Source organism: Cavia porcellus, unplaced genomic scaffold, assembly GCF_034190915.1.
Source record: "Cavia porcellus strain 051 isolate PalLab524CR breed Dunkin Hartley unplaced genomic scaffold, mCavPor4.1 scaffold_17, whole genome shotgun sequence".
Classification (NCBI taxonomy): domain Eukaryota; kingdom Metazoa; phylum Chordata; class Mammalia; order Rodentia; family Caviidae; genus Cavia; species Cavia porcellus.
In genome coordinates, this window is record NW_026947500.1 from 25,231,687 (window position 1) to 25,256,959 (window position 25,273).

Genomic DNA, 25,273 nt, shown 5'->3' on the forward strand with positions numbered 1-25,273 from the left:
AATTCACAGCAATCCTCTTGCCTCTGCTTCCCAAGTGCTGGGATTACAGATGTGCACCACCATACCTGGCCATTTGTCTCTTTAATGCAATAGCAAACTGAAGACATCATGTTCTTGTAGACTCAAGCTCTGCTCCTGCCTGGGTAGCAAGAGGGCTACAATAAATCCTCCCTAGCCCAGATATGAGTTGTTTGTCTAAAGGTTTCCAGATCTGTGGTTGGAACAAAACTAAAGCTTAATGAAAAAGTGTTAATAATTTAGAGGCTGATTTTTATCCAGTTGTCAGAATCCGGTTTCCCAGAGCGAGGTGACAATACCTTTTCATTTTGTGCAGGAATGCTGCAAGGGTTAAATAACATCCTCTTAATGCACTTCAGCACGATGTTGGCAAAGTGTTGATTCTCAACATACCTGAGTTTGCCAGAATGGAACAGTGCCTTCAGCTGCATGGAGGCCTGGCGTAAGGCAATGGCCCACTACAGCTTGATACCAGATCAAAGCAACCTGAAAACCCCAGACTGCTAAGGGCAAGTTACATTCAACTGTAAAGCAGTTGTGAAAAGCATGGGTGAATGTTAATTATCATTATTATTACATTTACCGAACTCATAAAAAGTCAGCAGTAGGAGATCCTGTACACATAAAGAATTCTGAAAAATCAAGAAAAAAATCAATTTAAAAATGGGCCACGCTGGGGATATGGCTCAATCACACAGTGCCTGCCTGGCAAGCACAAGGTCCTGAGTTTGATTCCTAGTACTAAAAATAAAATTTAAAAAAATGAGCTTGGATGCTTATTTGAATAGGGTAGAACACTTTGACATCTAAAAGTTTAAGTGGGCTCCAAGATGTCCCAATCTTACAATAGCTGCCAACTGCGAAGAAGTAGACCTCTTCTTACAATGCCTAAGCTGTGCACAGTAATACATGGAGCTAGCCTCAAGAGTTTCCAAGCTAGGGCGCTGGGGATTTAGCTCCGCGGCATAAGCGCCTGCTTTGGAAGCAGGCAGTCGTGAGTTCGATCTCCGGTACCGATAAAAAAAAAGAGTTTCCAAGCTAGTAGTAGCATGGGGGGCATCCTGTGATGAGAGCAGGCACAATCAAGGGTGAATGCATCAAGGTTTTTTGTTTTTGAGATAGAGTCTCAAGCCTGGTTTAATATAAACCAATAATATGCAAAACTGGAAGAAGTGACAACCTGGACCAGCTCTTTCATTAGACAAATGATGACCCAAGTGCAGAGAAGTTAGGTAACTTTCCTAAGATCACAATGGCCAGGATTTAAACCCATACTGACTAACTCTGGAGCCCTAGTTTTTAACTATTTTGGCATTGAGCCTTTTGATTTGGATCTCTAACCATCAATTTAATGTCATAAGAATGCTAAACTGGATTATTCCGAAATTAGTGATGTTTTTCCTTCTGTTTGACTTTCCCATTACAAAAAAACTCTGAGGTACCATCTCTGTTCTTGAGATACAAGATTTTAGTTTTACTGTGTAAAGCTGTTGTCATAAGTGAAGAGTTGGGGTAAGGGAGGGATTTGAGGGTACAGGGCTTGGTTAAAGGCTAGTGGGAGTATTTTCAGGAGCAATTAAAGGCTGGCTGCTGTTATTTCTGAACAGGGATGACTGGAGGGAGGTCTTCTGGGCCTGGATCAGGTTTCGAAATCGCCGCTGCTGTTGGAGCCAATACAGCATCTCCACTTTGTCTCGCTTCATCTTGTCCAGGTAGCGCCGGCCCTTGAAGGTCACTGGCTCATCAAAGATTTGCTCAATCTCCTCTAGAAGGGAAATCAAGGCAGGTTCCATTTGATTAAGCTGCTTATGGATATAGCTGCGGAACTGATCTTGCTCCAGGAGGTGATGTAGGTCCAAGTTAGTTTTTTGGAAGAAACGATTGGGGTCAGAGGCTTGTCGCTCAAACACCTCCAGTTTTCCTAGAATTATCTCCCGCAGCTGAATGGACTTCACAGCCTGCTCCCAGGCCTTCACTAGTGACGGCAGCTGCTGCAGGCGGGCATTGGAGCTGTACTTAATGGCCATGTCCAGTCGGACCTTGTTGGGGACCTCGAGTATGGACCACAGTTGTTCCAGATGCTTCTGCAGGCTCAGGATATTGGGCTTCCCAGCTCGTAGCCTGTGTTGTAGCACTGTGTTCCAATCCCACTTTCCTGGCACAAAGTCTGGTTCTTCATCTTCTATTAAGGGAGGAGGACGCTGAATCACTAAGGTCTCTTTGACAGGCGCTGCTACCTCTACAGGAACCTCCTCTTCATGCATTCGGAAAATTACATGGAGGAAATCTGACTCCTGGTTTGTGAGGTACTTGAAGTAGTCATTCACAGACATGTTTTTCCACCAGTTCATCCAGGAGGCCTTATTTGATTGCTTCTCCCAGCCTTTGGTTGGTTGGGCTGATGTGAAAGAAGCTATCTTCTCAGGGCTGGACTCCAGAGTATTTGTTTTCTGGGAGTAAAGTCCAACCAGGTCAGGGTTGATTATTTGAAACTGTTTTTCTTGGCGTAGAAAAGCTGAGCACAGGAAAGCTGACCAATCTTTCTCTGATGTTGGTTCAACTTGAGGTTGTTTGTCAAAACAGAGGTGGTTAGTAGAGACACAGCTCATCAACTCCTTGTAGACTTCCTTGATATTACTGGCAACATAGTAATCAGTATCCATTTCTTCAATGATTTTGGAGTCTAGTTCACCAGCTAGGTGGTTATACAGGACTCCAGCTCCCTCAACATGAAAAGAGTCCAAAAAGTTTCTATCAGAGAGCTGCACAGCAGCTGCTTGGAACACAGCCTGATTTCTTAGCTTCAAAGTACAGGTCACTGGCTGTGGTTGAAGTGGAGGTAATTTGGGGTGCTGAAGGTCCTTCTGCTCAGAGACTTCTTCCTCCTGGAGTCTCTTCAACATTTTCTGCAGTTCTGTCATGCGATGTCCAGCAGCTGGGTGGCAGGTCACAGCCCCCAGGAGTCGAGGCAGACCTGAGTCCAATGGTGAGTAGTGAGTCCACTCCCATATCATGTTCTTCATCTTCTGCTTCAGATCTTCAGCCACAAAGTCTCTAGTCAGCTCTGTTTTCCTCTCTGGAACCAAAACTAATGGGGTCAAGGGGCGAGCAGAGAGTGGAGGAAGGCCCAGCTCATCTGCTAGCATCCAGCCTTCACGAAGAGAAGGCATGGACTGGCCCCTCTTGAGCTGAGAGCACAGACGGAAGGAGAGAGGGAAAGCTGCACTGGTGGGCGTCACAGAGTGACAGGGTAGTGACACCATCTGTGAGGGACTCAAGTCGACTTCTCTCTCCTTTCTTATGGAGGGCAGCCAGTAAAGATGCTTTTTACTCTTCAGCTCAGGGATGGACTTTAATTCTTTCATTGGATCCAGTTCAGGCTCCCTGAAAAACTCTGTTGGGCGGCTAAGTTGGATGAGGTAGTTCAGATTGAGGTTAGAGCATGGCACTTGGCCGAAGCCAGTGCTGTGAGGCCAGGGGATGGGACACAACTTGAAGGTCCCAGCGGGGCAGACAGGGCGTAGCATGCTTACATTGCCAGGGTCTTGTTTTATCTTCAGCAGGGCCTGGAAATCCTGGAGCAGGTAACGGTAGACATTGGGACTAGTGAGAAAGACCGTGCAGTCCCTAGCAAGGCTGGCAGCCAACCGGGTGAGGGTGGCCGACTCTGTGAAGACCCCCCGGAGGGTCGACATGGTCACCAGCAGATGCAGGTAGCGTAAGAAGAGCTGCTCGCTGCTGAGCAGGACGTAGGTCTCAAGCCGCTTTCGCAGCTTCACATTGTTCCCATAGCTAAGACTAGGTTCGGCAGGAGGCTCCTGCCAACTGCACTTCAGCTCGTTCAGGATGACTTCGGTGAGACGCAGTCGTTCTTTGGGAGACACCTGCGCCGTCAGCCCGCTACTAGCCAGTTGCTTGGCCACTTGGTTGCACAGCGAAGCCACCCTCAGCTTAGCGAGCTTCATGGTCTGCCATCTCGCCTCCTTTTCTGGGCGGCGCTTTTGAGGCTCTGGGGATGTAGCCTTGCGCCGGAAAAGAGACAGCGGACTCAGCAACTGATGGTAAAACTTTTGAAGCTCAGGCCCAGCCTTCTGACCCTCCATCTTGTCGCGCTCGACGCCCGCCCTTTGGGCAAAGGACGCCAAACAGTTGCTAAGGCAACTAGGGCCCGGTGGCCCGAGTGCGCTTGCGCAACCCTGGCCGGTCGGCCAGTAAAAGTCCTCCTAAGACCAGGCTTATGTGTGCGCACGCGCCGGGGGGCGGGGCAAAAGGTGGCTTCGGAAGCTCAGTCTCCCCAGCGTTTGGTCGCTGGGTTGTCCTCTGGACTCTTGTAGAGTTCAGCGTGCTGGTGACTTGGACTAGGATGGCTTCGGATTCGGGGGAGCGCGGGGCCCTGTGCACGGTGAGAATAGAAGTTTCGTGTGGAGCCTCGCCAGGCACAGCCCCGGCCCTTGGGGTGATGTTATCTTGGGAAGAAGCAGGCACCTAGGGAGGGGCCACGAACAGCCGGGTGAAATTGAAGGGCTCAAGCAGCAGGATTCTTGGTGTGAAAGTGGAGAGTAAATGGGAATGAAACTACGGTCCCAGAGTAATCATGAGCGATAATGAAGGGGCTTGAAGAGGGACCTTGTGGCAAGACCCAGGCATTAAAGTGATCGCATCAGACAAGATCCCAGCCCTAAATAGCCGTCTCTACCTCCCTTGCAGCTGGAGTTTGCCGTGCAGATGACCTGTCAGAGCTGCGTGGACGCGGTGCTCAAGTCCCTACAAGGGGTGACAGGTGAGAGCAGAATTAATCTTTCTGCGGCCTGTTCAGAGACCTCTAGGAAGGACTATGGCAGTCTCAGTCTAGCCCTACATCCACTTTCTACACGCAGAAACCGATACCCATAGGGTGAAAGGAATGTTCTTAGGTTTTCACAGAGACTTAGAAGCAAGGCCTAGAGTGGGGGTCTCAGGCTTGCCCAGCTAAGAGCCCTCTGCTGGTTCTGCCTGTTCCTTTGTAGGCCTGAGCCACAGGAACCTTGGAGAGTGAGGAGCTGGTCAGAGTAAAATTCCTGTGGAACACACACAATGCTCTTGATTAGGAAACAGCACAATCTCGACAAAGCAAACAACACTGGCTCTGATTCATGTTAGGTAGCTTCAGGTTCTTAAAAGACCCGCAGGTGTGCAGGGACCTGGCACAATCAGAAAGATCTGAAAGGTAGAGCCATTGGCATGGCACTGAGAACTGTTTACTTCAATATTGCTACATGTTCATCCAGTCATTCAGCAGATATGGGCCAGAACTGGGGACTTTTTTAGGAAAAAGGTTTACCCTTGTGCTCAGGAAAAGATAGGCATGCAAGTATCATCCAGCTGGCATTCATAGAACACTTCATGCAGTTAGAAACATGTAGTGGCTAGACATCTGCACCCTGGAATGAGATCGGTTGGCATTCAAACCACTTACTGGCACAAAGATTGTATGGAAATTACCTTTTGTGCCTGTGCTTCTGCAGTTTAAATTTTGTTTGTTTTTGATATAGGTATCACCAGGGCCTCCTGCTTGCAAGGCAGGCACCCTACTATTGAGCTACCTCTCTGGACCTTGTTTTTTGAGACAGAGTTTCATAATTGTAGCCCAGGACTCACTATGTAAGCCCTGGATGCATAGCAATCCTCTTGTCTCAGGCAGGCAAGATCCTCCGTGCACCACAGGTTCCTGGCAGTTTTTTTCCGTGTAAATGGAGATGATAATAGCTTCCCTGGAGTCATATAGAGACTTGGAGAATAAATTAGTTAATATGCATAAAGTACTTTAGCAAAGTCTTGGGCATGCAGTGAGAGCCCAGTACATCTCAGGGAAAGAATAGAAGAAGGGCTTATAGGAGATCTGCTTGAAAGATGTGAGGGGACAGATCCTGAAGTTGGATTTGTTTAGACAATGTGTTTTAGACTGGTGGGTAGGGGCTGGATGAAGATTGAACCATTCTACTTAGAGTGAAGTGTTCTAATTAAAGCTTTTCTGGTAAAACATTTCTGCTGGGACAGCAGACAGTTGCACTTTTTGTTGGATGCAAGACAGTTTTCAGTCCTCAGCAGGTTTCCTCACCAGAAAGAGACTTCTGGTGACTCTGTTTTGGGTCTGGGTCACTGGAACCAGCTTGGCTTTGTCATGGGCTGGGCAAGGAAGTCACAGTTTCTAGAAGGCACAGAGAGTGAGAATTGCCTGGAGCCTTGGGAAAAAGTTCTTTAATCTTCCTGGAGTGAATTAGAAGAGCTTCCGGATCCAGGTTCCCTCCCTTGTACCCTTGTTACTCACCCTGCAGTTCCTTTGGCCTCTTTTCTTACCAGGCCCTGAGCTAACCAAATCCTGCCCTAGTCACAGTCAGAGGTTCACCAGCTGCACTGAACATCTGCTTCACTAAGGAACCTCTGGCTGAGATGCAGGTTAGGAATTAAGGCTGGGCATAGTTACAAAGTGCTTCCTGCTACAAACCTTCCCACTTCAGGAACAGAGAATCAACGCCTTCTTGCTAAACCCCAGGGACCAGAAACCCACCTTGGCTAAGGGTAGGCCATCTGGAAGCTTTATCTGGTATGTGTGTAAAACATACTCAGACTTGCTCTCTCACCTCTTCCTAGCCTGTCAAAGACCTTATCTGTGGGCTCCCTATTGCCTCAGTTTCCCATCTAATAGTTTTTTCATGTAAAAGTCTTTTTGTTGTTGTTCTTTAAAACCATACCTCAGGTGACATGGCATTAGTAATGTGAGATTTTTGTAAAATTTTTTTGTACTGGGAATTGAACTTAGGACCTTGCCCTTGCCAGGCAAGTTATATGAGATTTAAAAAATTTTTTTTAACTCTGGGGATTTTTTTTTTAAAACTCTGGCCTCAGTTCCAGGCCCTTGGTACTGAGCTACATCCCTCTTTCTCTATTTTTTTGAGACAGAGTCTTACTAAGTACCTTGGCTGACCTTGAACTTTCAGTCCTCTTGGCTCAGCCTTCCAGAGTGCTGAGATTACACTAGCCCTAGCTCACTTTGAATTTGCTATGTAGCTAGGGCTAGCCTCAAACCCATGAATTTCCTGCCTCAGCCTCCTGAGTGCTAGGATTATAGGCACGCCCAGCTGAGAGTATTTCCATAAAAATATGTAAGAATCATCCCACAAGCTTGTGTAAATGGGGTGTTATGGACCACACAAAGCTTCTGCTGTCACAGAGCTATCAGCCTAGCTAGTGAAACAAAGGATTATACAGAGTAGGTCACTCAGAGGATGTGGGAGCTGTGATAGGATAAGTGTGTGTATGTAGAGTCCTAGCCCAGTCAGGAAGCAAGAGCTTGCTTCTTGGGGTGAGCAGAATGTCAGAATTAAGTGCTTACACTCTGGAGCTAGGATACCTGGGGTTTCTTGCTGTGCAACTTATTAAAATATGACTTGGAGCAAGTTTCTTAATTGCTCTGTGCCTCAGTTTTCCCACTTGTCAGATAGAAATAATAGCACCTAACTCACAGGTTTGTGGTATCAGATGAGTCAATACAGTAAAACACGTCAAAGAGGGCCTGGTCCATAGTACCTTTTTTTTTTTTTTAATTTTTTAAAATTAGTCAAGTGCAGTAGTGAGAAAGGAGGGAAAGAGAAGAACAAGGAGTTCAATCTGTACTGACTGTGAACAATCAATTGAGATAACTCACTACCTTCGGACCAGCCCATAGTATTTTTTTAGTTAATGTCAGTTCTCAGGATGATGACACTAACTACCCCCCAACCTGATCTACATAACAGCTTTATTGAGATACAATTTATGTACCGTAAAACTCATTTAAGCTCATGCAGAGGCAGAGGAGGAGGAAGGGGACATAAGATATGTTATGTAGGGCTGGGGATTTAGCTCAGTGGCATAAGCACCTGCCTTGCAAGCAGGTGGTTGTGAGTTCAATCCCTGGTACCGAAAAAAAAAAAAAAAAAAGATGTGTTATGTGCATGTACTTCCCCACAATGAAGGTAACTGTTATATACTGCAAGCATGTACTAATAAAAATAAAGTCTGCATGGCAGTTAGTGTACTCACAGAGTCTAACAGCCATCACCACTATGAATTTTATGTTTTTATCGTTTCTTAAATCCTTGCTGTGCGTGTTGATGTACACCTTTAATCTCAACACTTAGGAGGCTGAGGCAGAATAATTGTTGAGAGTTCGAGACCAGCCTGGGCTATACAGTGAATTCGAGGCCAGCTTGAACTGCATAGTGAGACCCTGTCCCCACCCGCTCCAAAAAAAAGAGATCCTATATCCTGTAGTTAGCACCTTCCTATTCCCCTACCCATACCCCTAATTTATTTTCTGTCTATAGATTTGCCTGTTTTGGACATTTCCTATAAATAGCTTCATATAATATTTGAGGTTTTTTTGTGACTGTTTTCATCTGACTGTCTTCAAGGTTCATCCATCCATGTTGTAGCACGTATCCATACTTCGTTCCTTTTTATGGCCAATACATCATCATATGGATACTACTTGTCTATTATCAGTTGATCAGCCTCCGGGTTGTTTTTACCTTTCAACTATTATCAGTGATGCTGCCACTGATAGCCTACTTTTCTCCTTCTCCTCCTCCTCCCAGGTTTAGTCCACTTTTGTTAAAGCATTTTAAGAAGAATTTTCAATATCTCAAAAGTTATAAATAAGTTAGGCTTGGTGGTGCACACCTGTAATCTTAGCACTCTGGGAGACTAAGTAAGGAGAATCATAAATTTGAGCTTAGCTCAAATGACTTAGTGATTCAGCAAGACCCTGTGTCAAAAAATAAAGGACTGAGGATGTAGTTCAGTATAAAAGTCATGGGTTCAATCTTCAATATTGGAAAAAGAAAAAAAAAAACTCACAGTTATAAATAATCTGTGGTATGTAACAAAAACTCACAAAACTCCTGAGAATGACCTAGCTATTATCCCCACTTTATATGTAAAGAAGCACAGGTTAAGAGGACTCAAGGTCCCACAGCTAGAAGGCAGCTTCCAAGCTTAACTCTGGGTGTAGTAAGATTAGTGTGAATGGGCTTTGGGAGCCACTCTGTCTTTCTTCCCTTTACCAGCACAGAATGCCAACCTTCTGCTGCCCTCTGCCTTTTCTGTCCTTTCAGGTGTCCAAGACGTAGAGGTGCAATTGGAAAATCAGATGGTCTTAGTGCACACTACTCTGCCTAGTCAGGAGGTACAGGCACTTCTGGAAGGCACTGGGCGGCAGGCTGTACTGAAGGGCATGGGCGGCAGCCAGTATCGTGAGTGACCGTCATAACCTTGGCCTTGACCTGTCTAGGAGGGATTAACCTAGAGCTGGTACAGATGTAACCATAAGATTCTTAGGCTCTGGTTTGGAACAGCTTTAGGAATGGGTGAAAGTTGTATAAGACTCTTGCATGGTTCTTCCCAAGGTGATAATAGGGTAGGGCTGGGTGAGGTGGCAAGCCAAACTAATTGTTCAGTACCTTGCAGAAAATCTGGGGGCAGCAGTGGCCATTCTGGGAGGCCCTGGTCCTGTGCAGGGGGTGGTGCGCTTCCTACAGCTGACCCCCGAGCGGTGCCTCATCGAGGGGACCATTGACGGCCTGCAGCCTGGCTTGCATGGGCTCCATGTCCATCAGTATGGGGACCTCACAAAGGACTGCAGCAGGTAAGTTATCTGTAGTCTTCCTTATAGCACCTTCAGCCACATGCTTCTACATGTGGTCCTCACAAGTACCTGGGAGGCAGCAACATAAGTCCAGTCTACACATGAGGAAACTGAGGCTCAAATAGGTCAGATGACTTATGAAAGGCTCCAGTAGATAAAAAGGTAGAGCTGAAATTCAAATTAAGATCTGACTCTGAGTCTCCTGCTTCTAAGCTAGGAGATACCTGGACATAGGAAGGGAAGGATCCCCTTGACAGCATTTCGTTCTGCTACGATATTAGTTGTTTACTCATCTGAGCCTCTCCCATACCAGAAACTCATTGAGGGCTTAACCCACATCCAGTCCAGCTTGGTGCCCTCTCCCCCGGGCCTGGCATAGAGTAGGGCTGTTGAATGAATGAATGAATGAATGAATAACACAGATACAAATAGAAAAGAGGGTGGACTGCCTGGCCTTTGAGCTGCTGTTTGGTTGCCTACCTGTTGCCTTTCCTCCTTAGCTGTGGGGACCACTTTAACCCTGATGGAACATCTCATGGGGGCCCTCAGGACCCTGACCGGGTAAGTGTTGGGCTGAGCTGGGGAGAGAGAGAACCCAGGTTCTCAGACAGGGCAGGCAGCTCTGAAGCCTTTTTTCACTTGCTCTTTCAGCTTGGGGATGTTTATTTATGTTTTCCTTAATCAAGGTGCTGGGAGACAACAATGCATAGCCCAGTGGTTTTCGCCAAGGGCTCACAGTAGGGAAGATCACCAAATCCTGTGGTTGTGGTACAGTATGAGAAGCCTGACATGAACCCTGAGAGCCCAAATTCGTACCTAATCCATTTTGAGGGTCAGAGGCAGAAGGAAAACACCTCCTGGAGATCTAAGGCAGTAGAAATGGAAGTTTTTTTGTTTTTTGAGTTTTTTTGGTACCAGGGGTTGAACTCACAACCTTGTGCTTGCCAGGCAGGCACTTACATCACTGAGTTAAATCCCCAGCAGAAGTGGAAGTTATTACTAAAAACGCCTTTCCAAACACTACTTCCCCAGCTTTGAAGTTCCATTTTTCACCAGAAAATTCTTACCCTATCTTCATGTGCCACCTTGATGATTTTTGTCTTATCTGAGTACAGCTAGTACTGTTCATCACTCAATCATTTAAGCTCGCTCATTTTTTTCTTAGATAAATTTATTTTTTATTGTTTTTAATTAATTGAGTTTATTGGTACTTTTTAGGTATGACCTTAAGTAAATTTAGTTGTTTTTTATTTATTTTTTAATCTGTCATGGAAAAGTTTCAAGCATATTCCAAAGTAGAGGAACAAGTATCATGAACTCCTATATCCTACTCATTTGGTTCAAGTTACAGTTCAAGATCAGTTTGGGTTCTTCTGTGTGGGAGACAACTCTAGTGACTCCCCTTGAATGCAAAACAGTTACTAAACCTTGGATTATTTGGAGACTTTTTTTTTTATACTGATGTGTAGAGAATTGGCTGTGGTATTTCCTTCTCTCTCCAGCTGGCTCTAAGCATTGTAAATAAGGCTTGCCCAGGTAGTGGTATGTAATCTCTAAAGTTGACAGTCTCCTGTTTCCTCACGTAGTGTTCTCCTGTAAAGGATATGAGCACAGCGGAATGTTAGAGCCAATAGCTCCGGGAATGTCAACTGGGTATGAACCTCAAGATAAAGAGGCTATGACTCCCCAGAGCACAAAAGTTTACATATAAAAAACTGAAGCAACAGCCTCCTAAAACAATTGAGTTGCTATCTTAATTGGATTATGTAAATTGCTTTTCTACATATCTTTATCTCTGCATTTTGCAGAGATGCTTTTTTCCCTACCTGGCCAGCCAGCTCAAGTTACTCAGGTAATTCCTGCCATCTTCACTGTCACTCATCCCTGAGCCACCCTTCTTCTTCACAAGATAATAAATTCTGGGAGAGGCCTAGGATTAGGGCTTTTGTCCGCACATCCTCACAGGGTTGGATTTTGGACCCCTTGTCTGCCCTTAACTTGGAATATGTCTTGGTGTCTTTACTCTTGCCGTGGGTTACTTTGGAGGTGATAGATTAAAATTAATTTGCTGAGATTCCAATAATGTCTCAATGGGATTACAAATACAACTTTTTGGATTGTGAGGAAAACCGAAAAAGTGATTACAATACTTGGATGATTGTACACAATATTTGGGATTACAATACTTCTGCATTACCCCTGCACTTGGATATACAGTCCCAGGGTAGGTTTTGATTCTTTTTTTTTTTGTTTTTTTTGTACCTTACTACCATGGGCTTGCAAGGCAGGAGCTTAGGCCACTGAGCTAAATCCCCGGCTAGGTTTTGATTCTTTTTTTTTTTTTTTTGTCTTTTTTCTTTTTATCGGTACCGGGGATTCAACTCATGACTGCCTGCTTGCAAGGCAGGCGCTTATGCCGCTGAGCTAAATCCCCAGCCTAGGTTTTGATTCTTGATGCTGGGCAACTGCCAGCTTCTTTGTATGTCCTCCCAGACCTTGTGTTTATTTTCTGTTTGACTATTTTCTATTTCATAACGGTACGAAATACACCAATGAAACTGTAGTTTCAGATGAGTATCTGAAAATTGTAATTTGAAAATTCAAACTCAGGGTGTTCCAGAATCTGAAATTTTGAATGGAATTCGCTTATAAGAGTTTAGATTTTCAGATTAAGGCTGATCAATCAGTAATGTGTATGCAAAAATTCAAAACACTGAAATCAAAACACTCTGCTTCCAAGCATTTCAGATAAACCATATTCAACCTATTCATGTTCGTTAATTCATGTAACTGATTTTTTCTTTTTAACTTTTGACAGCTCTATCCCATTTCTCATAGTAAAAAGTTTTTGCTCTGTGCTCTGGAAAGGGGTTTCTTTCTCATTCTTGGCACAATTGGGTATTTGTGATCTGTTGCCTCAAATTAAATGATTCCAATGTGAGCTGTATAAGACAACGAACACTCATTATCTCTTAGTTTTTATGGGGCAGGAATCTGGATACCTCTGGCTCACTGTCTCTTGGGGTCACAGTCATTTCAGGGCCCAACATGAGGAAGATTCTCTTCCCAGCTTGCTCATGTTGCTGTTGGCAGGCCTGGGGCTCTCCCTGGCTGTTGGCCAGGCATCATTCCTTTGCCACGTGGACCTTTCCCTAGAGCAGCTCCCCACATGGCAGCTGGCTTCTCTCAGAGTATGTGAGAGTGAGAGGGTGTTCCAGACTGAGGCCACAGTTTTATTGTAACCTAATCTGGGAAACCACACTTACTGCTGCCTACCTACCCTCAAGGGAGGTAAATCACACAGAGTGTGAGTGTGGGAGGTGCACCTGTGGGTTGCCTGCCTTGGGAACTTTGAGAAGTGATGGATGGGAACCAAGCAGGAGGGAAGGTGAGAGTGGGGATGGAAGACCCAGCACAGGGACCCGGCCAAGCAAACCTCGTGAGTTGGGGCGCACAGGAGTATTTCTGAAGGGCAAGAGATTGCCTTCTGATGTGTCTTTTCCCTGAAATGACCAGAGTCGGCAGTTATATTGAATGCAAGCTCTTAGGGATAGACAGAAAAAAATAAGGAAGAAATGAGTGGCCAAGGCCGCCATGATGTCTGGCAGGTTTTGTGAGGGTTTTGGGTACATGGTATTGCCCATGTGGAACTTCATCGAGTATGGGAATTTACAGCCAAGTCTGACCATCCCTTGCATATCTCCTGATGGTCTCTAAGCTTCCTTCTCTTTTCTCTCTATCCCGCTCCAGTCCTTCTTCCTCAAGTGTTACTAGAGAGATTGCTCTGAAACATAGAGGAACCAAGCCATTCCCTGCCTGAAATCCTTATTAGTCTCTTAGAGCCTAAGGGTGTAGATGTGATATTGAAGGCTTCCCTGCCTGTATGCTGAGGGCAGGGACTGAAAAGACTGCTTCCCCATGACCCCCTGCAGGGACATTGCCTCCTGCCATGGCCCTCAGCCTGCTCCCCAGCCCAGCCCAACCAAAGACACACTCCTCCAGGCTCCATCTTTCTATCACTGAAGTCCCCCAACATAGGGTGGCATAATGGAAGTGCAGGTGCCAGCAGCAGATGGCCATCTGGATAAGATAAAGCAGAACCGGTTCTCATTGCGGTTATCAAACCCAGCACACACTGATGTACTGTTATCTTGTAGCATGGGCATATGGATCAGCCCATGCTCGGGAACTTGCTTCTGCCTAAGTGTCAGGTTGGGTAGATTTATTTGCACAGAGCTAATTTCTGTGGCTTACCAGGTTCTGTCACCTAAAACTTTATCATCTGTTGTCATCATGTTATTTCATAATCACATCTGTTCCACATCTCAGGTGCTGGAGAGAGGAGACTGTATGTACTTCTGCCATGTCCGACAGAACGTCTGGCAGGAGGTGCCATAGCACTTTTTGTGAAAGAAGGTGGACAGAGCCAGTTTCTGGGCCTAGACAGGCCCTTTGTTCCCTTGTTTCTTTGTTCCTCGTTGCCAGGGTCAGAGAAGAGGTGCTAGCTGTTGGGATAATCAGGGAAGCCAAGCATGGCCAACTAAAGCCTGAGGAGTTAAGCCTGCCAAAGAGCCCCTAGGAGTCTGGGGAAGCAGGCTTGGAAAGAAGCAGGAGTGTGGCTAAGTAAAGGTTGGAAGTAGGGCCAGCAACAGGCTTATGAGGAGAAGGCTGGCTCTTTCTAGGACTCTGGCATTCTGCCCACTAATTTACTTTCAAGGTGAGAGTGTCCAGCAGCTGTCCTTAATCCAATCAGATTGTAGCCATAGGAAGAAGTTGGTAGTTTAGGGAGACAACAAGAGGATTTGGCTACCAGGAAGCCAGATGATAGCAGCTGTGCCTCATATGGTCCTTTTCTCTCTCTGGGTCTCATTCCAGCACCGTGGAGACCTGGGCAATGTCCATGCTGATGCTGATGGCCAAGCCATCTTCCGGATAGAGGATGAGCAGCTGAAGGTAAGGTAAAATGGAGGTGGGGACCCTTCCCCTGGACAGCAGGCTGAGGGTTGTTGTCTACCCTCCAAGGTATGGGATATAATTGGCCGCAGCCTGGTTATTGATGAGGGAGAAGATGACCTGGGCCGGGGAGGCCATCCCTTATCCAAGATCACAGGAAACTCTGGGGAGAGGTGAGCATTGCCAGCCAGCAGGAGGCTGTGCTCTGCCAGTGGTGCATGGGGAGCGCTGGGGGGAACCAGATGAGGGCCTACTCTGACCCCATATTCTTCCATAGGTTGGCCTGTGGTATCATCGCACGCTCTGCTGGCCTTTTCCAGAACCCCAAACAGATCTGCTCTTGTGATGGTCTCACCATCTGGGAGGAGCGAGGCCGGCCCATCGCTGGTGAGGGCCGGAAGAATTTGGGCCAGACCCCTGCCCACCTCTGAGCAGAGCCTCATCTCAGGTCTGTTCTTCCTCCCAGCTGAGTGCCTTCCTCCTCGCTTGTCCAGGCCTACAACAACAGGTTCAAGGAACACAGGAGTGGCTGTAATGATACCTTGCAAACTAAACTTTTATTTTCATATGGAACTTCGTGTTGTGTCTGTGTCTCGGTGTCTCTTAATGGGCATGGTGGACATACAGGTTTTCTGCCTCTGTTCTTTTCATCAAGGGCAACCCCTAATCCACACATTCCCCAAGGGACCCACTTCTTCCTCAGTGTCATGATATGGGACCATAGCAGCCATGCTTCTGTGTGTGGCCCTCCCCTTCCCTCTCATCATATCTGATTGGAATCAAATGGATCCCAGCTCATGCTGAACTCTACTTCCCTCCAAGAAATCAGGATGGACCCAGTTTTCCATGGTTGAACCCAAACTATGGGAATATGGGAACTTTATTTCCACTTGTTTCACCATCTGAATATCAGAAAAAGCCAGTCTGCAAAGGAGGAAGAGTAAAGCAGACATTCTGAGAGAACCTAAAAGTTGCTAGAGAAGCCAGACATGGTCACATCTATAATTCCAGCACTTGGGATGCTGAGGCAAGAAGATCACCGTTCATTTTAGGCCAGGACGGGCTACCTAGAAAGTTCAAGGCCAGCCTGAATCAGTACAGAGTGAAACTCTGTCTCAAAAAACAAAACAAAAAGACAAAAAACAAGCCAAACAAACAAGTTTGGAGAATTCCAGCTTCCCTGGAGTCCCCTGTCTGGATCCCTACTGAGGCCAGTTGCCTCTTGCCCTGGAATTCAAGAAACAAACCTGTATTCCTCTAATGTATGCTCCCCCATCTTAAAAATTTTAATCTGGCTCGAGTTGATTTATAAGTAAAAGACTAACTTAATTAACTCTCAATTAATAAGTAGGTGCTTGGCACAGGGCCTGGCACATAAAGAAGCAGTGGCTACAGTTCTGCTGCTGTACAGGGGGCCCTTAGAGGCAGTCCCAGCAAAGCACCCCTTGAAGCCAGTTGCTGCTAATCAGGGAATAGCATACTGCTCTGGTCCCCTCACCCTCCCCGACCACATCAGGCATGCCCATACTTGGCAAAGCTGATTTTACAGCAGGTGAGCTGTCAGACTACAACTGCTCCTATACTGCCTGCCTGGGACAAGGTGGTAGTGGCTTTACTGTTAGTTGGCCTCAGCTTTGAGGCTCTTGGCTCTGTTCCTATGCCCCAGGCCTTGTCCTTTCAAGGCTCCTGGCACCGCCTCCTGAGCTAGTCCCTGGACCCTGCTTAATCTGGCCAAACTTTGGGTTATTTCCCAGCTTCCCTTGACCTCTGGCAGCTAACTCCCTGAAGCCTAAAGCCCAGATGTCTTCCTCCACTTTCTGGTCCTTGCGGAAATTCCTGTATTCTGCCCCATAGCTCACCCCTGACATCTCAGCTCTAGTTTGGAATCATAGCCAGGCTAATGACCATTTTATGGCTAAATTGCTTACTGTTCTCTACCACTTTCTAGGAGGCTGGGGATGAGACCTGGGAAAAGGAAGGAAGGAAGGGAGCAAGGGAGGAAGGAAAGAAAGGAGGGAATTGTTCTAACATAGTGAAGGCCTATCTACAAGGCAGAAGTGGATCTGCAGCCACAGATGCTTAACCCTATCCCAGGGCTCCCTCAAAGCTCAAGAGCACAGTTTGAAAATCTTTGCCAAGCCAAGTGAAATAGTGCATACCTGTAATTCTAGGATTCAGGAGGCTGAGGCAGGAGGATCACAAGTTCAAAACCATGTCACAGAGAGACCCTGTTCTCTCAAAGAAAAGGACTTTTTATCAAATAAAGGCATTTTTGTGAAATATTTCAGCTTTTTCCATTTCCACAAATCATCTGTACTCTAGTTTACCAAATACTTTTCCTTAAATTGTTTCACTTTTAAACAATGGTGGCACACAGCTATATAATTTTAGCTGAGGCTGAGGCAAGAGAATCTCAAGGCCAGCCTGGGCTACATAGCAAGACCCTGTCTCAAAAAATAAAATTAAGTAAATCATTTTACTTCTAAACTTATTTTAGATTTTTTTTTTTTTTTTTTTTTTTTTTAGTGCCGGGGATTGAACTCATGACCTTGTACTTACCAGGCAGGCACTTATGCCACTGAGCTAAATCCACAGCTTCTAAACTTATTTTAAAAGAAAATCTTAATGCCTATTATATTAAGTTCCAGACTCTTCCATTTATTTATTTATTTTATTCATTTATAAATTGAACCCAGGGATTCAACCTAGGACCTTTGCATTGAACTATATAGCTTTTTTTTTTTTTTCTTTTTTGAGACAGGTCTTACTTTGCTCAACTAGGATTGAACTTTTGATTTTTTCAGCATCAGTCTTCAGATTTTTTTTTTTTTTTTTTGTCTTTTTCCTTTTTAACCGGTACCGGGATCGAACTCACGACTGCCTGCTTGCACGGCAGGCACTTACACCACTGAGCTAAATCCCCAGCCCCCCAGTCTCCAGGTTACAAGTATGTGACACCATGCCCAGCCAAGAAGAAATATATAACTTTTAAAGTAAAAATAATTTCCCCGGGGCTGGGGATTTAGCTCAGCGGCATAAGTGCCTGCCGTACAAGCAGGCAGTCGTGAGTTCAATCCCCGGTACCGATAAATAGGAAAAAGACAAAAAAAAAAAAAAAAAAAATTTCCCCGAAGTGCCCTAAATCATGTGTAGCTCTAGTAGTTTCTGGGCAATTGTTTCCTTAGTGGTTCTGACAATCAGGCTCATAAACAACCCCAACTCCCTTATTTTGGAGGCAGAGTCTTGCCATATCCTGGGCTGGCCTCAAACTCATGATCTTCCTGTTTCAGCCTTCTAAGAACTGAAATTACAGACCTGTGCCAGCATACCTGGCTTAATTTCCCATTTATTAGGATCCTGCTGGTCTTTTCTGCTCCCTTCTCCCTGGTGTCTTTTCCATGTTTAGTTCTGCCTGATTCCACACTGTGGGCTTGTAAAGCTGTGAATATTTAAAGAGCCTTCTATTTTCCCAAGAAGGAAGCCTTCCCGTGGGCAAATCCTAGCCGAGGGGTGCAGTCAGAGTTCACCCTTTTTTTTTTTTGAGAGTTCAGGCTGGCCTTGAGCTTACTTTGTAGCCCAGGCTGGTTTCGAACTTGAAACGATCCACCTGCCTCAGCCTTCCGAGTGCTAGGATTACAGGCGTGAACCACCAGGCCTGATTTCAGAGTTTACCTTTAAGAGCAGTGGCAGAGCCTTTGTCCAAGGAATGCTGGCTACCAGTGGGTCCTGGGAAGACGTGGGGCTTTTTTTTGTGTGTGTGTGTCTTTTTCGTTTTTCTATTGGTACCAGGGATCGAACTCACGACTGCCTGCTTGCAAGGCAGGCGCTTATGCCGCTGAGCTAAATCCCCAGCCCCTTGTGGGGCTGTTTCTGAAGAGCCTGTGTAAAGCTGACTTATGAAAACACTTCCTTTTTCTTCTTTCTGCCTTTCCTAACCTTTCCATTGCAAGTGGCTCTCCAAATGTGTCCCTTGTGGTCCTTGGGCCACAGCATGAGCATTTCCTGGAAACTTACTTGAAATATGAATTCTGGCACTTCAGATCAACTGAATTGGAAACTCTGGGTTAGGCCAGGCATGGTGGTTCATGCCTGTAATCCCAGTACTCTGGAGGCTGAGGCAGGAGGACAGCTGCAAGTTTGAGGCCAGCCTGAGCTATAGAGTTCAAAGCCAGCCTGAACTGCATAGTGAAACCCTGTCACAAAAAGACCAAAACAAAATAGAAACTAGGTAGAAGTCCACTTCCTTTTAAAATCATTCTTGTGATTTTAAAGCACATTAATGTTCAAGAAGTACCAATTTCAATTTAAGTAAAAAATTTTATGAATTAAGTAAAAATTACAGGGGTGGGAGTGTCGCTCAGTGGTCAGAATGTACTTAGTATGTGCAAGACCCTGGGTCCAATCCTTAGTGTCAAAAGAGAAATCACAAAGCCGGGCATGGTGGCACATGCCTGTAATCCCAGCACTTGGGAGGCTGAGGCAGGATGATCCTTGTAAATTCATGACCAGCCTGGGCTACAAAGTAAGCTCAAGGCCAGTCTGAATGGTGTTAGGGAGACCCTGTCTCAAAAAGATAACACAACAACAAAAGAAATCACAGATCACCTTTATCAGTGATGTGAGCATAGCTTAGTGGTACAGTGTTTTGTCCATTGTGCTGGAGGCCTTGGGCCCTGCAAAGGAATAGGGTTCAAGATCAGTCTCCAGCATCCTCCAAACTTCCCTTCCAATTCTTTTTTCCAGTCCTGGAAATTGAACCCAACATCTCTCACCTGCTAGGCAAGCCTTCTGCCTTACACCTCCAGCTCTTCCCCTCTAATTTAAATACTTCTATCATGTAATTCCAAAAAGGATGTGCTGTATCACAGCTAGACACAGAAGGGGGTTGACACCTACAAACCTAGGTGAGAGAAGCCTTGTAACAGAGAAGACTCAGCAGTTACTGGAGAAAGGAAGTGCCCTTGCATCTCATTGCCTGATAATACAGCCAGCAATTTCAGCAGGAAAGGGCCCTGTCAATATATGTGTTTCTGATGTGCACAGAAAACATGATAAAGATGATTTTTAATTTCTTTTTTGGTGCTGGCATTGAACCCAGGGCCTTGCATAGATCAATTCTCTGCCACTGAGCAATACCCCCAGCCCTATCAATAGACTTTTAATTTAATTTGCAAACTTTCCTATTAGCACAATTTTTTGTTTGTTTGTTTTTTTGAGACAGGGTCTCACTATGCAGTTCAGGCTGGCCTTGAACTTGCAGTGATCCTCCTGCCTCAGCCTCCCAAGTGCTGGAATTTACAGGCATGTGCCACCACACCCGGCTCTATTAACAGAATGTACTGAGTTTAAACCGGGCGTGGTGGCTCACACCTGTAATCCCAGCACTCCGGAGGCTGAAGTGGGAGGATTGTTGTGAGTTTGAGACCAGCCTAGGTTACAAAGTGAGCTCAAAGCCAGCCTGAACTGCATTGTGAGACCCCGTCTCAAAAAAGACAAAAAAAAAAAAAAAAAAAGAAAAAAAAAAAGAAAAAGAATTTACTGAGCTTCTATGTGTTTTACATAATAGTCATGCTTTATAGTATCTTATTGCTCAAAATGACCTTGTGCTTTGTAAATATTTGCCAAAAGATATTATTTGCACAAATACCTATATGCAAACTTTTGTCATAACCTCCAAAAACTGCAAACGATTCAGATGTCCTTCAACTGTGGAAAGGGAAAACAAATGGTAGTGCACTGACACTGAGTCAATCATTGATTAAAAAAAAAAAAAGAGTTGGGGCTGGGGATTTAGCTCAGCAAGCATGAGGGTATAAGTTTGATTTTCAGTTTAAAAAAAAGTTAACTACTGATATAAGCAATCACATTGGTGAATATCAGATGCTTTATGTAATCTAAAAAACACTAGACTCAGCTACTTACTGTATAATTCCACTACATGACATTTTATAAAGGCAGAACTATAATGAAAGAAGATGAGTGTTATTTTATTTTACTTTATTTTTAAAAACCAGTCAAACTTAGCAGTGGGGGGGGTGGTATACCAACTTTAGTGACACTAATGTTAATAAGTTCTGATAACCCATTGCCATTGGACCAGCCAAGATGAGTGTTTTACCAGTTGTAGTGGTGGTTACAGAACTGTATTTGTCAAAACTCCAGGGAATTTTGAGTAGACTAAAACTCAAAAGACTTTTGGGTAGACTAAAAAGGGTGACTATCACTATATAAATTATATATATATATAATTTTGTCTTTTTCCTTTTTATCAGTACTGGGGAACGAACTCACGACTCCCTGCTTGTAAGGCAGGCGCTTATGCCACTGAGCTAAATCCCCAGCCCCTATAAATTATATTTCAATTAAACAAAATTCTGGAATTCCACTCAGGTATACACGCACGATAAGTGAAAGCAGGGACTTAGACATTACTCATATACCCATTTTCATAGCATTATCCTTAATAACCAAAAAGTGGAAGTGACCCAAGTATTGCTATTGCATGAATGGCAAACAAACTATGATGGAATTTTATTTAGCCTTGAAGAAAGGAAATTTGGATACATGCAGCATGGATGAATAGTGAAGACATTATACTAGTGAAATAAAGGACAAATACTTGTATGATTCCATTATATGAAGTGTCTAGAGTAACCAAATTCATAAAGAAAGTAACATAGGGGGCTGGGGATTTAGCTCAGCGGCATAAGCGCCTGCCTTGGAAGCAGGCAGTCATGAGTTCGATCTCTGGTACTGATAAAAAAAAAAAAAAAAAAAAAAAAACTGAAAGTAACAGTGGTTTCTAGAGGCTAGGGAGAGGAAAAAAAGAGTTAATGAGTAAGTTTCAGCTGGGGAAGGTAGAATTTTTCTGGAGATGGTAATGTTTGGATAACAATGTGAATATCACTGAACTATATACTTAGTTTCGGCAAATTTTAAAAAAATCATTACAAATAAATTATAATTTCATATATATTATATATAATTTTATTATTTTTGTTTTTGATTTTTGAGACAGGGTCTTACTATGTAGCTCAGGCTGGCCTCAAACTCACTGATCTTCTTCCCACAGCCTCCCAAATGCTAGGTTTACAGGCTTGTGCTACCATGTTTGGCTGTTGTATATATCTTTTTTTTTTTTTTTTTGTCTTTTTCATTTTTTATCGGTACTGGGGATCGAACTCATGACCGCCTGCTTGCAAGGCAGGTGCTTATGCTGCTGAGCTAAATCCCCAGCCCCTGTATATATCTTTTACTACCTATAGTGGTTGATTATGTCAATTTGAGACATTTAGAAGCTTAACTAAATGGGTTTAGCAACTCTACTCCCTAGGGTATAGAAGACCCATTGTAGGGTGGTTCACCATCTAGAAGTATAAAAGGGAAGGAGCAAAGAATAATGCATTCCATTCTTTGGAGACGCTCCAATCTTTGCCTTTGGTTTGGATGTCATCTCCTGGCTTTCAGTGTAGACTCTTCAGCCTTTCATTGTAGAGCCTTTGGCCTTCTGTCGCAGACCCATCAGCCTACTGGCTGGACTCCAGACTTTGGATTGAATCCTTCGGCCTCCAGCCTCTGCACGCTTCCTCATCCGACTCTGTGGCTCACGAACGTAAGCGAGCTTGTCATTTCTTATACATCTGTATATATCGTGTTATATGTTTTCTCTAGTAAAACCCTAATACACTACCATGAATAACATAATTAAAAAACTGATAAGATGCATTATTTTATAGGTAAGGAAGGTTACACACTCGTTGGTGTTAGGAATTTTGCCAAAGTTCATGTGGTGTGGTCCCTAAAGGCCCAAGCACTGTTGAATTTAATCCCTAGATTCACCCATAATGATTTTTGGATGCGGTACCTTTGGGATTAGAGGTCATGAGTACAATCCATGGTGGGACTAGTGGCTTTGTAAGAAGAGGAAGAGAGATTTCCCCTAGCACACTCGCTCTGTCTCACTACCCATGCCCTGTGCCATGCTAGGATGCAATGAAAAGGCATTATTACATGCCCTGCAGATTCAGAGCAGGTGCTGACACTCTACTTTTGGACTTTCCCGTCTCTAGAACCAGGGACCAAATAACTTCTTTTCTTTATAAAATTACCTAGTGTGTGATATTGTGATAGCAACAGAAAATAGACTAGGACACATTTACTCTTTGAGCCAGGGTAACTGAAAGACTAATTGAATTCGACCAGTTCTATCACCAGCTTAATAGTCTGGGTGGGCACATACTTTCCCTTTATCAGTGCAAAGTGTCTCATCTGTGAAATAACCAGCCTGGCCTGGCTTAGGTGATCTTGAAGAACCTGTTACAGCACTGATATTATTAGATAATTCTGAGTTTGCTATGTGTGGAAGCACATGCCTACAATCCTAGCTACTTAGGAGACTGAGGCAGGAGGATTTCATGGTTGAGGCTAGCCTGAGCAATTTAGCAAGTCCCTGTCTCAAAAAAGAAACAAAAAAAAAAAAAAAAAAAAAAAGAAGGCTGGGGATGGCGGCAGTGCCTATCATCCCAGCATGTAGGAGACTGAGGCAGGAGGATTGCTACCAGTCTGAGGCCATACATACTGGACTACATACTGAGTTTAAGCCCAGTCTGAACTGCGTAATGAAGCCCTGTCTCAAAAAATAAAAAGAAAAAAAGATGACTGCCGGGTGTGGTGGCGTACTCCTGTAATCCCAGAATTTGGGAGGCTGACGCAAGTGGATTGTGGCAAATTCGAGACCAGTCTGGGCTACAAAGTGAGCTCAAGGCCAGCCTGAACTGCATAGCGAGACCGTCTCAAAAAGACAAAAAAAACAAAAAACAAAAAACAACCCATGAACTGCATAGTGAGACCCTGTCTCAAAAAGCCAAACAAAAAAACAAGAGGAACTAGGGATGTAGCTCAATGGTAGGGCTCTTAGCTGGTGTGCATGAGGCCATAGATTCAACCCCAATAGCACATACATAGGCGCATGTGCACACACACACACACACACACACACACACATACACACACAAGAATGTATAATTTACACTTTCAAGTAGTATGTGGCAGTACTTTTCATACTTTCTAGCAATAGAGGTTCTAAATTTTTATTTTTTGGAAATCTTTTTTTTTTTTTTTTTTTTTTTTTGTCTTTTTGAGACAGGGTCTAAAGAGACTCTGTCTCTATGCAGTTCAGGCTGGTCTTGAGCTCACTTTGTAGCATAGGCTGGTCTGGAACTTGCAACAATCCTCCTGCCTCAGCCTCCCAAGTGCCTGGCTATTTTTTGGAAATCTTAAGGATAAAAGATATTTCTCAGGAAACCACATTTCCCTGACTAGGGATGAAGTTTCATATTTATTGGCCAACTGTATCTCTTTTCCTTTAAAACTGCCGATTTATCTCATCTTTTTTCCCCTCAGGACACTCAGATTTATTCTTTCAGCCCAGACCTCTTCCCTGAGTGCCAAACACATACCCAATTGCCTAGTGCTATCTCCACTTAGATGATTTAGAGACCTCTCAAATTTATCATATCTATCATTCTTCTATAACAAAATACCATAGACTAGGAAATTTATGAATAACAGAGATTTACTTCTCACAGTTCTGAGAGTTGCAAGTGGAAGTGCTGGCAGATTTAGTGTCTGGTTAAACATGTTCTGCTTTTTGGTTCATAAATGATGTCTTTCTCTCCTGTCCTGGCTTGGTGGGAGGGGCAAGGCTACCTTTCAGAACATCTTTTAAAAGGGCAGGAACCCTTTTCTTTCTTTTCTTTTTTCTTTGTTTTTTTTTTTTTAAAGACAGGGTCTCGCTATGCAGTTCAGGATGGTCTTGAGCTCACTGGGTAGCCCAGGCTGGTCTCGAACTCCCAACGATCCTCCTGCCTCAGCCTCCCAAGTGCTGGGATTACAGGCATGAGCCACCACGCCAGGCAGGGATAGATTTCAATTGAGGAAGTTGGTCATGATGTTGCACCTCCATAATCCCAGCACTTGGGAGGTTAAGGTGGAAGGATCACATGGACTAGATAGAGTTCAAGCCCAGTCTGAACTGCACAGTGAGACCCTGTCTCAAATGAAAACCAAAAATGATAACAAAAAAACAAAACAAAAAAACCAGAAAAGATTTCAACCTAGGAACTTGCCAGGGAGGGGGGCAGGCACAGATGGACACACATTCAGAACACCAATCTCCAAAGCTCAATTTCAGATCTTCATAGAAAAGTATCAGGAGGGCATGGGGTAGTGCACGCTGTAATCCCAGCACTCTGGAGGTGAAGAAGGAGGATTGCTTTGAATTCAAGGCCAGCCTGGGCCTCAAAGTGAGTTCAAGGCTAGCCTGACCTGCATAGCAAAACTATCTCAAAAAAACAAAAAGAAAAAAAATTTTTCTCTTTTAACATTCCCCATCTTAGTATATGGCAACTCCATGATTTCATTTACTCTGTATTATTTGTAACTCTTTTCTCAGCTCACCTCCAATCACATATGGTGATAACTCTAATATTAAACTACATCCAAACCTGCCCAGTTCTCCTTAATTTTACTATGGCAACCCTATCACATCATTATTATCACTCTTCTGGACTTTCTGCAGTAGTACTATTGTGAACAAACAACTACTTTCACTTGTTTGTACTTACTTATCTCAAGGGC

The 25,273-nt window shown here is 44.4% G+C and overlaps 2 protein-coding genes across 2 annotated transcripts; one reads left to right on the forward strand and one right to left on the reverse strand.

Moving 5' to 3' along the window:
- Positions 1-4,193, reverse strand: Ccdc87 (coiled-coil domain containing 87). Its single transcript, XM_003468096.4, has one exon. It carries the CDS (start codon positions 4,119-4,121, stop codon positions 1,563-1,565), a length of 2,559 nt encoding a protein of 852 aa, XP_003468144.1. The 5' UTR covers positions 4,122-4,193; the 3' UTR covers positions 1-1,562.
- Positions 4,194-4,236: 43 nt separating this feature from the next.
- Ccs (copper chaperone for superoxide dismutase) lies at positions 4,237-15,208 on the forward strand. Its single transcript, XM_003468275.5, has 8 exons — positions 4,237-4,420; positions 4,726-4,798; positions 9,153-9,290; positions 9,505-9,682; positions 10,183-10,243; positions 14,558-14,635; positions 14,705-14,808; positions 14,913-15,208. Exons 1-8 carry the CDS (start codon positions 4,256-4,258, stop codon positions 15,064-15,066), a joined length of 951 nt encoding a protein of 316 aa, XP_003468323.2. The 5' UTR covers positions 4,237-4,255; the 3' UTR covers positions 15,067-15,208.
- Positions 15,209-25,273: the final 10,065 nt, after the last annotated feature.